Source organism: Girardinichthys multiradiatus, chromosome 3, assembly GCF_021462225.1.
Source record: "Girardinichthys multiradiatus isolate DD_20200921_A chromosome 3, DD_fGirMul_XY1, whole genome shotgun sequence".
NCBI classification, from domain to species: domain Eukaryota; kingdom Metazoa; phylum Chordata; class Actinopteri; order Cyprinodontiformes; family Goodeidae; genus Girardinichthys; species Girardinichthys multiradiatus.
In genome coordinates, this window is record NC_061796.1 from 20,913,796 (window position 1) to 20,932,490 (window position 18,695).

The 18,695-nt window shown below is 38.5% G+C and overlaps 1 protein-coding gene across 1 annotated transcript; it reads right to left on the reverse strand.

Annotated features, from left to right (window-relative positions):
* Positions 1–1,129: 1,129 nt before the first annotated feature.
* Positions 1,130–13,093, reverse strand: LOC124866253 (14-3-3 protein zeta/delta-like). Its single transcript, XM_047361950.1, has 6 exons — positions 12,938–13,093; positions 9,899–10,210; positions 5,349–5,472; positions 2,610–2,773; positions 2,192–2,287; positions 1,130–2,079 (listed from the first exon to the last, which is right to left on the reverse strand). Exons 2-6 carry the CDS (start codon positions 10,199–10,201, stop codon positions 2,023–2,025), a joined length of 744 nt encoding a protein of 247 aa, XP_047217906.1. The 5' UTR covers positions 10,202–10,210; positions 12,938–13,093; the 3' UTR covers positions 1,130–2,022.
* Positions 13,094–18,695: the final 5,602 nt, after the last annotated feature.

The following is an 18,695-nucleotide window of genomic DNA, read 5'->3' on the forward strand; positions in this document are numbered from 1 at the left end:
CTCCAGACTCAGTCCACTGCTTCCGCAGGTCCCCCAAGGTCTGGAATCGGCCCTTCTCCACAATCTTCCTCAGGGTCCGGTCACCTCTTCTCGTTGTGCAACGTTTTCTGCCACACTTTTTCCTTCCCACAAACTTCCCACTGAGGTGCCTTGATACAGCACTCTGGGAACAGCCTATTCGTTCAGAAATGTCTTTCTGTGTCTTACCCTCTTGCTTGAGGGTGTCAATAGTGGCCTTCTGGACAGCAGTCAGGTCGGCAGTCTTACCCATGATTGGGGTTTTGAGTGATGAACCAGGCTGGGAGTTTTAAAGGCCTCAGGAATCTTTTGCAGGTGTTTAGAGTTAACTCGTTGATTCAGATGATTAGGTTCATAGCTCGTTTAGAGACCCTTTTAATGATATGCTAATTTTGTGACATAGGAATTTTGGGTTTTCATGAGCTGTATGCCAAAATCATCCGTATTAAGACAATAAAAGACCTGAAATATTTCAGTTAGTGTGCAATGAATCTAAAATATATGAATGTTAAATTTTCATCATGACATTATGGAAAATAATGAACTTTATCACAATATGCTAATATTTTGAGATGCTCAAGCACAGCTGTGGGAATGGGGAAGACTAACCCACTAGACAATTCATGGGTAGTTGGTTTCCATTCATGGCAGCAAAGAATAAACGTTTTCCCTTTTTGGAACAAACCACAATGAATCCAATCTTATTCAGTTTCCAATTAATTTTACCATTTAAACAGATCAGCAGTTCATGATGTATTTCAGCTATATTATTGTTTTGAAGGGAACCAATTACAAAAAATTAAGACAGGAAGAGAGAAAATAGCAATAAGTTAAAACTACATTTTAAATATTTTTTACATGTTTAGTCTTATAAAGCAATTAGTCAAGCATGAATTGTCAACTGTTATGTCCTTTTGTCTAGAAGTGATTAACATTTTTTTAAATCATAATCGGGTCACTATGTTTACCCATGTCTAGCAAAACTGAGCCGTTAAGTGACCGTGTTTCAACGGCGAATCATAATTTGTGGATGACTTTGAAAAACGTCGAGACTCGTATCTGAACAAAGATTATCAGAACATATTTAAATAAATGAAAAATGGGCAAGTTGAACCGTTTAAATTGTTTATTTCACTTAAATGAAATTATGCATTATCCCCATTAACAGTTACGCTCAAGTGTTTAGTATGAAAATCCCAAAGACAGACAAACCTAAACGGCAAACAGCCTCCTACTTCTCCAGACGACCCTTTAACAATCTTTATGCAAGTCATGAAAAAAAAACCTTATTTTCAAAAACCTTTAATAATATAAAAAGTGGGATTTTTTTATACTTACTGAGCTGCTCATTCAAAAACAGCAACAGTACAAGCTTGTGCTCTTGTTCTTTTCATTTTCTATACCTCATAATGGATACACAGACATACAAAAGCCGCCCACCCTCCCAACAAAGAAAAATAAAGACAGTAGAAGGTTGATAACTGACAGTTTATGGAATGTAACCTGTGTAAAACCTGGCCCTTCATCGCCAGCACTCCCCATTATGTCATCATTGTGTCTACCTGTGCTGTATTTCCTCTCCTGCCAGGTCAGGTGTAAGCAGGCAGCTTCTAGTATTGAGCAACCAGACTGGTCATCAAAAGATGTAGTTGCTTACAAACGGCACCTTTTATGAGAAGAATACACGATGTCTAAAACTGCTTGCTGTACGTCTCAAGACTAAGAAACCCTTAAAAATGCTTGAACCCAGAACAAGATCTTAATCACGCAAGCAATCCAACCCCAAATATGCATAAACCTTCTTCATCACACTTTAAAGCCCCTGCTTGTTTATCTACAGTTACTGCAGAACAAACAGCAAACTGAAAAGAATGATATGAGCTAAGACCTAGTCAGAAAAACAAAGGATCAAGCTGGATGTTATGAATGAGGTGGATAAGGTGCTGATCAACATTAAGAGGACTTTGGATGATGTCAGGCAGACGGGATGACTGGGGGTGAGGCTCAATCTTTGGGCTCCTCTGTGTCCTCTCCCTCGACTGCATTATCAGAAGTCCACAGCTGAGGAAAGAGACAGTGATCAAACCTTCGAATCATTCAATTCTTACCCTCACTCATTTTCTCTTGAGCACAAAAACTGGGGATTGTATACATTTTAAAAATGGCAACTTACTGTCAAGTTGTCTCTCAATAGCTGCATGATTAGTGTACTGTCTTTGTACGATTCTTCACTCAGTGTGTCCAGTTCTGCAATGGCATCATCGAAGGCCTAGAGAATATAAGGAACGTTTTTAGAAGCCAAGTTAGAAAATGTGGTAAAAGAATCCCCATGCATCTGAATTTGGCTTTCATGTCTGAATATTCAGAAGGTCCATCCATCAATCGCCCTGGGGCTGACCCAGACATGCAGTAGAGAATATATGTACTCTGGCCTGGGAGTGCTTTGAGATGCCCCAGGAGGAGAGGGATGTCTGTTTCTCCCTGCTAGCATTTATCTCACAAAACTAGATGAATGTTTAAGTGTGTTGGCTCATGATCTGCACTTCACCACACTGAATACAGACCGTCTACATTCTGGGATATTGATTTACCTGTTTGGCTAGGTGGCAAGCTTCTTCTGGAGAATTGAGGATCTCATAGAAGAACACAGAGAAATTAAGGGCTAGACCGAGGCGTATGGGGTGTGTCGGCTGCATTTCTCCTTTGCTGATATCAAAGGCCTGTTGGTATGCATTCTGTGAATCTTTAATAATACCTGAAATAATAAAACAGAAGACATGAGGAAACTGAATTATTATGTGACTGCAGGACTGAATTCAAAGCATTTTCTAGTGCAACAAAATAATTGAACATACACTGATTTGGGTATACTTAGTTGAAGTCCTACACATCACTGAGTTTGCATTAATATTTTTGAATTAGATTTTAAGGCCTTTCAACATTTACTCTAAAAACATACTACATCTAACAGTGTCAACAAAGTGAGAAAGTCAATTTTAATTTGTAATTTTTGAGACAAATCAGTATACATGATAAAGCTCTAAACAGCAGTAATAAATGTTGGCTGCAAAAAACCCTGGAGAAGATTGGGAGGATTCATCACAATTTTTCTTTTCTAAAACACACAAGCTAAATAAATGAAGCAGTAGAAGCAGAAGGATGAGGTTTTTCACACGAATCATTTAAATGATACATAATATGCAAGATAATGTTAATTCCACATACAGGTTTAATCTTTTAACTCCCTAACAAAAAAACAAGTAAGGAAATAAACAACTCAAATTAACATTCTCTCAATCATATGGCCAAACTTCAAGATGCACCCGGATTGCAACCAGAATCTGCCAGTTTTCAGTCCTGATTGGTAACAAATACTCAAATTCTATCTTTTTCCATTCAGTGAACACACACACAGCACAGAGCACTACTAGGTCATTGCAACAAGCAAACTATTTCTACCAAACATCCAATTCATACTGTATTTGAAAATGCTGGTATCCTTTTGAAAAAGGATTTACATTTTTTAGGTAATGCATACAATGCCTGTTATCATGCCAGTCATGCTGTGCTAGTTGCTAATATATATAAAATTCTACACAAGTTTCAAATGTCAACTTTGCAATCAATTTGTCTTTAAAATATGAGTGAAACCCTGCTTTACAGCATCTGTTCTCACACATACATTGTGACATTTTTTATGCCAATATATTTCACTAATGGCAGTTCATAGCAGAAAGAGAAAAAAAAAATGTATAATCTACTGTGTCACTTGTTCAAAGCATTGCAAAAACATGGGATGGCAAAATTCAGATTGGTGCATCTTTCGCTAGATAATCTATCTGCATCTTAAATGTGCTCAATTCTGTTTCTGACCTTTAAGGGGTGGATCCTTTCATCCTAAACAATCAAAAGTAAATTTACAAATTGCATCACTACAAATATCCTGCTTAAATGGTTCTTATTTAATAATGTTCACTTGCTAGGCCTTTCTACTAATGCAGTTGAGCAGTGATAAGGTGCACCAAGGCATCAAAAGATAATAAATATTTGCATATTGTCATTTAGGACTGCCGTTTCTCTTCCCCTGAGCCTGCTGCCAATCTTTCCTGTAGCGGTATTGTTTGCTCTACAGCAACACCTTGTGTTTAGTACAACAACTGCAGTGAGAGTGATTCACAGCTGTGCATCAGTCAATGCTATGTTCAGCTGTTTATTTTACCTGTTATGTTTCAGTCTAATATGGACCTTCTATAAACTACAAAACACAAATCTATCAAAACATTATGAAGCAGCTGTCAGAGAAGAGGGAAGCTGAAAGAAACATGAGTCAGTAATACCAAATTAAAAATGGTGATGCAGAGAAACTAGATGAAGTCAAAGCAACACTGACTCAATATTAAAGAAAAGCTGTGATCCGCAGAGCTTTTTACTTTCGTATGCGCTCCATCCATGCATATCTCCGAAAGTGTTTTGTAGATGGAAAGTTTGCAGACTTCTAATGAAAATTGAATTGAACACCGTTAAATTAAATTCTACAAAAATACTAAAAAAAACAAATAAGGCAGATATGGTGGTCTTTTATGTAATGAAGACAAAGGGCCAACTGGATCTAGGGGAAATTCTTTGATTGGGATGAGAGAAATATAATATAAATATAATACTACTATCCCTGTGCTACAAACATCTTCATCTTGTAACCTTTCTGCCTATTGCATCCCCCATTCAGACTGGATGAGGCCATGATGCTGGTAGGCTGATTTCCCTTTGTAAGTACGTGTTGGTTCTGTATTGTTAACAGAATGTCAAGAACTTTGACTTCCTGTCCATGTGCCTGCTGCTTTCATGCTTTATCCCATGATGCAATGTGACGTGGAAAAATGGTTGTGTGGTTCATCTAACTTAAAGTTTTGCTCAAGATCTACTAGAAAGTTTCGAAATACTCTAAATGCAGTAATTATACATCATAGGTCTGTCTAGGCAGACTGTCACCACTAGGTCTAAGTGGTGGGGAGAAAAAAAGTGAACTAGGTTATTTTAACATCGGATTTCAGTCTTAGTAGAGGTGCCCGTCTGTCTGAGACCAAAGGAGAGGAAGTCAAAGGCACTGAACCAATGAAAAGTTAAAGAAAAAGAGAATATAACTTGCTACTTTAAGCACACTAAATGTTTTCATCAATAATTCAGCAAGAAATTTTCAATTTAAATGAAATTTTAACATATTACACACCACATCTGATTCCATAGGATCAAGTGAGAAACTTTCAAATAGAAAAGAGTATGAAGAATCATGCCAGTAATGTAATGTATGGTAGAAGTGTAAAGAACCTTACCGTCCTTCTCATCTCCTGTAGCCACCTCAGCCAAATAGCGGAAGTAGTCTCCTTTCATTTTCAAATAAAATACTCTGCTTTCCGCTGCCTCCGCTTTGGGGATGAGATACTTGTCCAAAAGAACCTGTGATTTAAAAACAAAAAGGAAACACAAACATACATTTAACATTTTTTCAGGTTTGTGTTTATCTGCCCTCTGAATTCACATCCACTCTTCTCACAAAACACAGGATTGTTATTTCAACATGTTCAAGTAAACAGATCTCTGAGTCCTCATTTCTTAGACACAAATAGTAGTAGAAACATGTTGGCCATCTCTAGTTGCCTCCAGGCTAGAACATTTGGCCAGGCTACATCACAGATGCTTCAGGGACCACAGAGGGGGATGGACCTATGTGGATGTGACATGGAAGCATATGGCTGAGGGAAAAAAGGGTGAGCTGAACAGGGAGTAAAGAGGACCAAGAGAGGATAAACGGGGAGACGGGGACACTAGGAGTATGGATGAAAGATGGTCTGGGTAGAAAGGGTGAGGAACCAGGCAGCTGAACATGTGATGATGAAGTAGGTCACACACAGACCAGCTTGGCTCTCTATGACACAAGCATGCACCAATTGGTAATCTGCTCAAGTTGCTAACCTGAATGCTAGCTGAAAAAGAGCCACACATTTACTGTCAGCAGTTATAATCTGCTGTAGAACCCTTGATTTGTGAAATAATAGCATAATATATGGACCTGAACCCTTCTCTTATTAGAGAGAAGCACATGACCTGAAATGTGGTTTATAGATAGGACACACGAGATAAAAATACTAATAATTTATGATCATAAAACAGTTTCAATGTGATAACAGCTCCCACGCTGATCAACATTCCATATCGATTAAAAGACACGGATGTTTTAGTTCTTCGTTGTAAGACGCTCTTTAGAATACAGCTCATTTGCATGTTAGAAGGATAATGGGATAAACAAGGCTAATGAGAGCATGCATTTGGTGAATGCTCTTAAACTGATGTGAAAGATAGGGGAAGCCCTGTGGGATGCAAATGTAGAACTAGGCCACTGGGAAGGGCACAGCTAAAATCAGGATATCACTACGGCAGAAAAGAGCAAAAGAAAAAGGCATTTAAGTGGAGATGGTGTATGTTTCTGTACAGTTTTAAAAACCTTTATAGGCATATAGGAGTTTGAACATCCAAAAAAACTTGCATAGTGTTTGGGTCAAAGGGACATGAATCTAATTCATGTCATTCAAAAGAGTACATGAACAATTCAGTGGTTTATTGATCTGTGAATAGGACATTTGTGAGTATTAGATTCTGCAAACCTCATTAATGAAAAAACAGACTTGTAAACAAAACCAGTTGGAAAAAAACAACTTTGGGTACCATTCTCATCATATCAACTATTTTATACCAACATTGAGAACATTAAATAGTTTGAAGATGTGCTGGTCCCTTTCAGTTCTGAAAATTAATTATTTGAAAGAAGACTATTTCAGTCACACTGTATATTTATATTGCATGTTGTAATAAAACAAAAACAGCACTGGCAAAAACAGGATGAGAAAGAAAAAGTGGCCAAGCATGAGACCCTACAAGGTTTATCATCTTAACTATTTTAAGCTGCTGAAAATAAATGATATATGTTGCTGTTAGACTTGTAATTATCTGCTCAGCTTCGTTGGTCGTGTTGCCATGTTCACCTGCCATTTATCTTTAAAAATCCAAGATGAGTACTTTATCAAGATACAATTTCTCAGATATATCTCCATGTGGAAAGCTCATTCAAAATATTTCTAAAACAACGTTGTTTTAGAAATATCCCCCTACAGTTGTTGGATGCAACTGTAGGAGAAAAAAAAGGTTGCCACACCCCCTATATACAGGTCCTTCTCAAAAAATTAGCATATTGTGATAAAGTTCATTATTTTCCATAATGTCATGATGAAAATTTAACATTCATATATTTTAGATTCATTGCACACTAACTGAAATATTTCAGGTCTTTTATTGTCTTAATACGGATGATTTTGGCATACAGCTCATGAAAACCCAAAATTCCTATCTCACAAAATTAGCATATCATTAAAAGGGTCTCTAAACGAGCTATGAACCTAATCATCTGAATCAACGAGTTAACTCTAAACACCTGCAAAAGATTCCTGAGGCCTTTAAAACTCCCAGCCTGGTTCATCACTCAAAACCCCAATCATGGGTAAGACTGCCGACCTGACTGCTGTCCAGAAGGCCACTATTGACACCCTCAAGCAAGAGGGTAAGACACAGAAAGAAATTTCTGAACAAATAGGCTGTTCCCAGAGTGCTGTATCAAGGCACCTCAGTGGGAAGTCTGTGGGAAGGAAAAAGTGTGGCAGAAAACGCTGCACAACGAGAAGAGGTGACCGGACCCTGAGGAAGATTGTGGAGAAGGACCGATTCTAGACCTTGGGGGACCTGCGGAAGCAGTGGACTGAGTCTGGAGTAGAAACATCCAGAGCCACCGTGCACAGGTGTGTGCAGGAAATGGGCTACAGGTGCCGCATTCCCCAGACCTGGGCTACAGAGAAACAGCACTGGACTGTTGCTCAGTGGTCCAAAGTATTTTTTTCGGATGAAAGCAAATTCTGCATGTCATTCGGAAATCAAGGTGCCAGAGTCTGGAGGAAGACTGGGGAGAAGGAAATGCCAAAATGCCAGAAGTCCAGTGTCAAGTACCCACAGTCAGTGATGGTCTGGGGTGTCGTGTCAGCTGCTGGTGTTGGTCCACTGTGTTTTATCAAGGGCAGGGTCAATGCAGCTAGTTATCAGGAGATTTTGGAGCACTTCATGCTTCCATCTGCTGAAAAGCTTTATGGAGATGAAGATTTCATTTTTCAGCACGACCTGGCACCTGCTCACAGTGCCAAAACCACTGGTAAATGGTTTACTGACCATGGTATCACTGTGCTCAATTGGCCTGCCAACTCTCCTGACCTGAACCCCATAGAGAATCTGTGGGATATTGTGAAGAGAACGTTGAGAGACTCAAGACCCAACACTCTGGATGAGCTAAAGGCCGCTATTGAAGCATCCTGGGCCTCCATAAGACCTCAGCAGTGCCACAGGCTGATTGCCTCCATGCCACGCCGCATTGAAGCAGTCATTTCTGCAAAAGGATTCCCGACCAAGTATTGAGTGCATAACTGTACATGATTATTTGAAGGTTGAAGTTTTTTGTATTAAAAACACTTTTCTTTTATTGGTCGGATGAAATATGCTAATTTTGTGAGATAGGAATTTTGGGTTTTCATGAGCTGTATGTCAAAATCATCTGTATTAAGACAATAAAAGACCTGAAATATTTCAGTTAGTGTGCAATGAATCTAAAATATATGAATGTTAAATTTTCATCATTACATTATAGAAAATAATGAACTTTATCACAATATGCTAATTTTTTGAGAAGGACCTGTAGATTTAAAGTAGCATTAGAGCAGAACCAGAGGGTTTCAACTTTGGGTGTTTCTAACTGTAGTATAGAATCTCAGGGGGGCGATATAAAGGTACATAGTTTAGGTCTGATTTGAACAGCTGCAGAATAGGAATAAAGACCTTTAACGTTAATTGGACAAAACATCAAACCACTTTAAAAATCAGCATCTTCCCCTATCAATACAGTCAATATCTTACTCTCCATAAGGCTGCAAGGGATACACAATGTTCGTGGGTCAGCTTCTGTCATTATAGGATTAAACGTGTGAGTCATCATTGGGCAGATAACACACTGAGTGAAGAAGGGTACCACAGGACCTACAGAAAGCTGAACAGATTTATATATGCAGAGGTTATAAACACAAATCAACTAGCAAATCAAGTGGCATCACCACAATATGAATTTATTAAGTAGTAAAATGGGGTCAACCCAAACTAAATATTAAACTAACTTATCCAAACACCTTTGTAAACCCTTAAAAACAGCTTCATTCTAAGCCCTACAGGTAAGTGATTACCTATTCTATGGAACATCCTCACTTCAACAAAAAAAAAAAAATGATATATATATATATTAGCAACATATTAAAAAAATTCTTTCATATGGCTATCTTACAACAGGGATACTGGCAATAGCAAAGGATTGCAGCACAGATGAATCACTGAGAGCATTAGTATTGGTAAGTCGAGCCTTCCTAATGGACTTAGACATTTACCATGTCACATACAGCAGAAGAACTTAATTAAAAATTAGCTTTTTGATGAAACACTTTGGCCTTGTAAAAAAACTGTTTTCTCATAATTTTCAGATGACCAACTCTTTCTGTAACGGTCTATTTGAAATTGTCCAGCTCATTTTTATTCACTTAGATTGTCCATTTTCATAGATGTGCCATTTGAAAGACTTAATATGAAGGCACTCAAATTTAAGGTCTTACCCCAATGATAAACACAATTAATAAAAATAAATGCACACACTTTGTTCACTTTTTAAGGAAAAACAAAGGAATACTTGCTTGATCATATTTGGGTTGTATGAGGCCAACACGAGTGAGAACTATAAAACCCAGCTCACCAGAACGTCATTGCAGATGTCTTTCAGCTCTCTCTCGATTTTTTCCCGGTACTCTTTGACCTTGGCTTGTCTCCCTTCGCTGCCCTCAGCTTTCTGCTCAATGCTGGACACCACACGCCAAGAGGAGCGACGGGCACCCACAACATTCTTGTAGGCCACTGACAGCAGGTTGCGCTCCTCGTTCGTCAGTTCCTCGCCCTCCTCTGTCACCGATTTCATCGCAGCAGCCATGTCATCGTAGCGCTCAGCCTGCTCGGCCAGCTTGGCCTTTTGTACCAGTTCCTTCTGAGACGGTTCGCTCATGGCTGCTCACTTGAGGGCAGAAATCAAAGACAAACAAGTCATGTGAGGCCAGTGAAAAGGGATACTAACCAGAAAGCTGACAAAAATGCAGCAGTAGTACAGCACTGCTATTTGCCCTTCATTAATTGATTTTCAGGTTAACGGTGACAAAGTATACCAAGATTTTTCAAAAGTTGGGATTTCAACATCGCAAAAATTCTACACAGACAGCATAAACGAAACACCTAAATGAATGCCCTCCATCCCTCTTATTAATGGTAACCGTTTTAAAAGTGCAGCTATCAAGCTAGTAGCAGCATGTCTATTAAGCAGCCCACTAAAGGTTGGTTATCAGAGTAAACAACCTGACCAATTATCTAGCTAACTTTAAAAAATAGAGGAAAACTGCAAAAATGGGATAGTATTCTGAACATCAAGCACTTAAAAGCTACGATTAAATTTAGCTCCCGTTTCAACTCAATTTTTAAGTTTTTGTATCAAAATCAAAATGCTCAACTGTCATAATCAATATTTGAATTATTACTTTTCAGGTTTAAATAAAAGCAAATAGATCACATCACAATGACATCTTTGCATAAACATCATATTTTCACTATAAAAAGACAATTTCACACCCACCCATGTCCACCTTCAACTAATACAGTCCTTAAAGTCTGTACAGACTAAACTTCAGGGATTATCAGTACAATAATAAGCTATTTAATAATTGCGTCTGTGTATTGTATCCAATAAAAATTTTCAGCAAGGCAATAACCAAACTTCCATATTGTTGGCCCAAAACAAAATGGTAAAAAAAAGAAAAAGAAAACTGGGGCAAAAAAAATATTAGATAAATGTAGGGCTTGGTGAAATGGTCCTCCACCCTGATCTTGCTTCACAACAAGTTCTGTCTAAACCGTTACTAGGTTATGTTCCTGATGTACCAAACAGAGGAGGACTTGTTAAATACCTCAACTATGTGGACAAGAAGCGTAACAGTTTGAACACGAACAGGCTGGCAGCGTACCTGTGACGACTGGCATTTTCTTGGATATACTGCTACACCTAAAAAGTCAGTTATTATTTAGCTGCCACCCTGGTTCCTGGCACTGGATTTGTGATTTTCAAAGATACTTTATTGATCCCCGAGGGGAAATTAGAACCTGGCAAGGCCACTTTCTCTTTTAGAAAAGCAGATGACTACTGGCTATGGTGGATTTAAAATACACAATCAATTGGTTCTAATATTTTACGTTCTGCTTGCTAAAAGGTCAGTGCAACATTTCAAGCTTAGAAGCATGGTGGATGTTCTTGTGAGTAGAATTCGTTTTAAACAACCTCAATCTAAATTCATATCAAGTACCTATATACCAAAATCTGACGAACTTGATAATTATATATTTGATGTCCATATTGGACTTTAAGGTGCCTGATAATGGGGGTGCACTACTAGTTTTTGAAATCCTAAACACACTTTTTTTCCCTGCAAACTGAACTCATATATCCCAACCAATGAAAAGAGAATAGAAGAAAAGTACTCTTGTTGAATGAGCTATGGCAATCCCTACACATCTGTAGAATCCTGCCATTTCTTGTGACAAGTATTCTGCTTTGGGTTAACCTTTTATACATTTATAAGGAATGATGGGCATTCAGTAGAGGGCTGTGATTTTATGGATTTTTTTTTAACCTAGACGCATAATCTTGAAGAGCCATTTTGAGGACTTTCACATTTAAGCTTGTTTTGTCTTTTTACATTGTTGCTAATCCACCTACCGTCATGGTTTAAAGAGCATTTAAAGACAAAAAGACAAAGAATGTTGCAATCACAGCACGGACAGTCGATTCAGTAAGGCTTGCTATCCTTCAGACTAAATGTGCCCCCTCCTTTTCTCTCATTCACTCACCACACCCATCCCTGTACCTGTGGCTTGTCTACCAAGCGGAAACTAAAACACGAAAACCTCGTTTGAACGTTTAAAGATGTGACTACGACGATATCTCCTGGCTGATATTAACGCAAGAATGCAGCTGGTAAAGTTAAGCATTATTCCCTCCGAGAAACAGCCCCGTTAAAAAGTGCACCGGGCTAAGGCGAGGCCCTCGTGACCGACGCTGCTTCTAGTATGGCGCCAACTATTTCCCGAAACAGAAACTGTCCAAGTTAAGACAGCTTGTACAAACTTAATAACGTTGACATAATTACACACTTTGTGTAGCAAATTCAACTAAGCATTTTGAAAGTGTACAAAATGTGGCCAGGCGTGTCGGCCAAATTTGTTATATTCTCTTAACTCGCTAATTTTTAGAACTTAAACTAAAATAAAAGAAAATGAGAATTGCTTAATGTAGATTGACAATAGTTGCAAGATATCATACAGATATTGGCCGTAGTTAATAATTCAAAGGGACAATGCTTTTTCCAGCATGCCCTTATTTGCCTTCTCAAGTTATCTATGGCACCGTTTCATGTAACATGTTTAACGTTTGTAGTAAGACTTCAGTCTAAACTACACTGACACGCCTTACTTTTTTTTGTTAGAAACCAGCGATTAGACACATCCCGAACAGGAACGTTGGCTAAGCTAGCCTTTGTTCTTTAGTTTGATGAGCGTCCCCGCTACACCCAGTCCTGCCAGTAACCCGTAGACGACGGGCTTCTTCTGCTGTCAGTTATTTATTTACACATTTTTTTAAGACGTACGGATAAAAACGTTAAACCGAAAACGTATTTTTAAAGCCGTTGTTGTCTCATACCTGAATTCTAGCAGATGTAGGCGTACCAAGGTGCAGCTGATTCTCTCAGCCTGTCCGAATGAGTGCAGTCAACGGGGTTTCCTCCCAATCACACCGGTCCAAGACACGTTCAGAGTAGCGCCGAGCCGAATGAGTACTGACGTCAAACGTTACCAGGGCAACCAAACGTGAGGTTGTGTGGGAGTTGTAGTTCTCTTTGACAAACCCCCGGTTAGTTTTATTTAAAGACAAAGTTTGGAAATAATTTGTCACCATGCTATCCCTTGCCGTACTTCTAAATAATTACACAATAAAACGTACTCCCCTTATTTTTTTTACTGAGGTCTTGGTGTTACAACTAGAAAAACAGAAATCTATTATTTACCTCTTGCACGTTGTAGTCAACATACTATAAATCAGATCGTTTGTTCAGGAATAGAAACAGAAATAAAAGACACAGAAACTAACTTAAGATTTTTTTTTTTTAATTGCAAAGAACAATAATAATCTAGAAATGTGCTATGTCTTCAAAAAACATATTTGCTTAAATGCAGAGGGCTCCACAAACTAGAACATAAGTCACAGCTATGGTACTTTCCTAATAGAAACTACTATTTTTGCATTCTGGTTGTTTTCCAAAGGGAGAGAGTGAAGCTATTTTTGCTATGTCACATGGTTTCCCCCTGAGCGAAGATTTCAAGCTTGTAACCTATTTAAGGGTGGATTAGATAATATTGGCTGCAATGTGAAGACACAGGAGCTAAAGAAGAGGAAAAAAATAAAGAGGAAAATACTTTTGCCTAAATAAGCTCCAACCCAGAGGGGCTCCAATTGAAAAGCTTTGGAAACCAGTTAGGTGAGTTATACTGTCCATGAGCCATGTTTTGAATGCACATGCATTCAAAACACACACATAGAAGCAGCTTCTTCACAAAAATTATTCACAAAATCGAACAATGGTTAAGTGTTGAAAACAAACCTCCCTGCAATGGCAAAAGTTCTTTTGTTAGATTTCAGTTGGAAACAAACACAGGAAGGTGATTAGCAAATGCAATAAAGTAAAAAAATGTCTTTCACCATCAGATTGACCATAGTCAGCATTTGTTTCTTCTAAAACTCCACAGTCAATATTCTAAAAAGTAAGTCTCCAAATGTTCCTTTGTGTTGAAAGGGCAATGCCAAAGCTTTACATAAAATCTGTTTTAACTCAGTTTAATTGAACAGCACCAATTCACAACAAATGTCATCTATAGAGAAATATACAGGGTTGGACAATAAAACTGAAACACCTGGTTTTAGACCACAATAATTTATCAGTATGGTGTAGGGCCTCCTTTTGCGGCCAATATAGCGTCAATTCATCTTGGGAATGACATATACAAGTCCTGCACAGTGGTCAGAGGGATTTTAAGCCATTCTTCTTGCAGGATAGTGGCCAGGTCACTACGTGATACTGGTGGAGGAAAACGTTTCCTGACTCGCTCCTCCAAAACACCCCAAAGTGGCTCAATAATATTTAGATCTGGTGACTGTGCAGGCCATGGGAGATGTTCAACTTCACTTTCATGTTCATCAAACCAATCTTTCACTAGTCTTGCTGTGTGTATTGGTGCATTGTCATCCTGATACACGGCACCGCCTTCAGGATACAATGTTTGAACCATTGGATGCACATGGTCCTCATGAATGGTACGCTTCTTTGGGGATTCTCCACACCGTAACTCTCCCGGATGTGGGGAAAACAGTAAAGGTGGACTGATCAGAGAACAATACATGTTTCACATTGTCCACAGCACAAGATTTGCGCTCCTTGCACCATTTAAACCGACGTTTGGCATTGGCATGAGTGACCAAAGGTTTGGCTATAGCAGCCCGGCCGTGTATATTGACCCTGTGGAGCTCCCGACGGACAGTTCTGGTGGAAACAGGAGAGTTGAGGTGCACATTTAATCCTGCCTGATTTGGGCAGCCGTGGTTTTATGTTTTTTGGATACAATCCGGGTTAGCACCCGAACATTCCTTTCAAACAACTTCCTCTTGCGTCCACAGTTAATCCTGTTGGATGTGGTTCGTCCTTCTTGGTGGTATGCTGACATTACCATGGATACCGTGGCTCTTGATACATCACAAAGACTTGCTGTCTTGGTCACAGATGCGCCAGCAAGACGTGCACCAACAATTTGTCCTCTTTTGAACTCTGGTATGTCACCCATAATGTTGTGTGCATTTCAATATTTTGATCAAAACTGTGCTCTTACCCTGCTAATTGAACCTTCACACTCTGCTCTTACTGGTGCAATGTGCAATCAATGAAGACTGGCTACCAGGCTGGTCCAATTTAGCCATGAAACCTCCCACACTAAAATGACAGGTGTTTCAGTTTCATTGTCCAACCCCTGTACATAAATACACAATGAATACCTATACAAAACCATCACACAGAAAGATTAGATTCAGTGACAGTGTCCAATAGGATCCCAGGCCAATACAATTCAGATTATATTCCCGATTTGGAAAAAAACATCGAGATGAGGAAGTGCAGGCAAATGCTTTAAATTGTTGACTCTGCAGCAATCCCTCCTCCTGAGCAAGTGGTGCAAAGGAACGACTCCCTTTTAATAGGAAGAAACCTCCTGCAAACCAGGACTTGGCTCCATCAGCTGGGACCGACGAGGAGTTTAATAGATGGAAAACTAACTGAATACAAATCCCACAAAATACTGGCTCAGGAGCACTTTCTATGGGAGAGAAAATCTCATCACATATAGTTTTTGGTAGCAGTTGCTCCATCAGTGACCCTGTCTGGTAAAATAAACAAACAACTGACTATCTTGGGCCAGTATATATTTCATCTAATAATTAGATGAAAAACTGCAAGTATACATATTTGGTGGTTCCTCCAATGACTTGCTCCACGCAAGAGAAAAAGAAAAAAATCATCCTGCAAGGAGACCCAGAAAAACTGGGGCATAGAGAGCTCCAGTTGTTGTCTAAAATAATTTCAATTAAAGGATACATGTAGGTGTGGTACTGATGGTGTAGGGGCAAAAGCGTGCAACCATATGCAGAGGCTATAGTCCTCAAAGCAGCTGTCCAGGGTTCAAGTCCCAGACCTGGCAGTATTTGCCAAATGTCTCTCCCTCTTTCCTGTCTGCCTACTGTCAAAAAATAAAGGCCACTAGTGCTGAAAAAAATATCTTTAAAAAAAAAGATACATGTAGAGACAAAGAGTTCTGAATGTAAAATTTCCTTTTAAACGCCATCTATCTTGTCTTTTTTGCTCCCTTCAAACATTAATAGTCAAATAGTCAAGTCATATAGCAAATCAATCTATTAATAATAGCATTTTTAGTTGCACAACATCTATTTAACAGCACACACTGCTGAGTTAAACTCAGAGTTCATACACATTTTAAATTACAAAATCCCACACTATTAAATTTAAATACTTATATTTCTTTTCGTTTATAACATTTTAGCTCAAAATATTAACATTGAAATTGGTTGTAGAAGAGTTGGGTCCTATCTGTATGTTATGTTATAAAAATCATGAAACAAGATGAGGTTGAAGTTAGCTTGTGATTTGGCAGTGTGTGAAAGTAGCATATCACTGCTTTTCAGACATCTGGACCAACTCAGATTAGTTCTGATTCAGATTCTAAAAGACTTCTTAGACCTGTCTACGTAGCACTGGCTTATCGAACATTAAAAGTATATTATTCAAAGCAGAGTTTGTAAACTTGAAAAATTTTATTTTATTTGCCAAATTTAAAACCACAGTCATTTCTGTGCTTTGTTTGGGATTTTAACCAGAACCAGTTTAAGACTCAAAGGTCCTGTTAAAACCTGAAATGCATTTTAAAGGCGCAAAGAAATTGGATTTTTTATTTGAAATGATGGCATATTCATCTGTGTGTTACCAGTAAGTGACTCAAAAAATACTGATTGCAAAAATGTTAAACACAGTATGACATCATATAATTTGTCATTTAAATATAAAGCAATGAAAAAACACAGAAGTTTTAGAAAACCCATTTAGAATAGGGCAAGTTTATTTAAATTGTACCATTCATTCACAAGGCAATGCACAGTGCTTAACAGGAAATCAAAGAAATCAAAGGATATGCATAAAATCATTGGATAAAAGGAAAAGATGTTTAAATACAGATATTAAGGTATAAAAGAAACAAATGTTTTTAATAGTTCATCATTAAGATTTTTTATTCCGAACCTACAAACAAAAAATGTTTCAGTCCTGAGTTAAGGAAACCAGCAGTTTCCAAACATGCTTTCAGGGAGTTTGTTACAGAGCTAAAGATCATGGAAACTAACTCACCTTGTTTAGCTCTGGTCCTGGGAACACCGAGGAAGCAGGTCTTTGAAGACCCGAGGGGTCTACATGATTCATACTTGACAAGCAACTCACAAATGTATTTGGGCTTAAGACCATTAACTGCTCTAAAGACTAATAGCAGAATTTTCAAATGTATTCTCTGACAAATGGGGATCAAGTGCAACGATTTCAGAACTGTTGTAATAAGATCAATTTTCCTGCTGCTGGTTAGGATTCTGACAGCAGCATTTTGGATGAGCTGCACCCTCTGGTTGAGGCCAGTAAAGATACTGGTGCAGGTCTAACCTAATGAAAAGGAAGGCATGCACCAGTGTTTCTGTGTTCCATTTTTATAGGAAACCATTCCCAGCTGGGGCTCTTTCTGCATGGAGTTTGCATGTTCTCCCCGTGCATGCGTAGGTTCTCACTGGGTACTCTGGCTTCCTCCCACAGTCCAAAGACATGCCTGTTAGGTTAATTGGTAACTCTAAAATTGCCCTTAGGTGTATGAATGAGTGTGTGCTTGGTTGTTTGTGTGTTGCCCTGCGATGGACTGGCGACTTGTCCAGGGTGTACCCCGCCTCTCGCCCATAGACTGCTGGAGATAGGCACCAGCTCCCCCCGCGACCCACTATGGAATAAGCGGTAGAAAATGACTGACTGACCGTTTACTCTGGCAATGTTTTAAAGATGAGTAGGCTGATTTAGTACAAGACTTCATGTGGTTGTCAAAATTTAGATCCAAGTCCAAAACTACACCAAGGTTTCTCACATGCTCTGTGATCTTTGATCCTATTGAGTCAAGTTGAGCACTGCTATCTGCATTTTGCCTAAGGAAATTTTGACCCACCCACTCACAGATATTATGGATACACTGAATCAGTGAATGTAGTAGACTACAGTCGTGGATTAGGTGCAGTGGACCAGGGTAGTGGATTAGGTATATTCGGAAATATAAAGTTATTCATCATCAGCATACGTATGGTAGGAGTGGCTGTAGTACACTGCACTCTGTAATTTGAGCAAGTTGTATCATATAAATGCGAAATAATAGTGGCCTGAGAATGGACCATTTAGGAACCCCACAAATAATTTTTGTGGGGTTCCTTTTATAATTACTACATATTTTCCCATTCTTATTTTTTTATACTTAACACGATCTGAAGTACAATAAAATTTCGAATTTTTAAGATTCTACAGGAACCTTGTAAACAGAATGATGAATTGTTAACCCAGCAACTTTTTTATAATAAACTTTCTTGAAGATTCAGGAAAATACATAGAGGCAAAGCAATACATGCTTACAAAACATTCTATGGAGTAACTAATTATCACCTTTTGTCATCCCTTAAGTGAAAAAAAAAATACTTGACAATATGTGTGAAACCATAAAGAGCCAAACAGGACAGTTAAAAAAAAGAGCAACAATTGAAAAAGACATTTTAA

What these genes read in the sequence shown, in the direction of transcription:
- LOC124866253 (XM_047361950.1), bottom strand. Translation starts at nt 10,201, where the DNA reads ATGAGCGAACCGTCTCAGAAGGAACTGGTACAAAAGGCCAAGCTGGCC. An exon ending in ACATCTGCAATGACGTTCTG is followed by an intron (nt 5,473 to 9,898) that starts GTGAGCTGGGTT and finishes TTTAAATCACAG; the next exon opens with GTTCTTTTGGACAAGTATCT. An exon ending in TATTGAGAGACAACTTGACA is followed by an intron (nt 2,080 to 2,191) that starts GTAAGTTGCCAT and finishes CTCTTTCCTCAG; the next exon opens with CTGTGGACTTCTGATAATGC.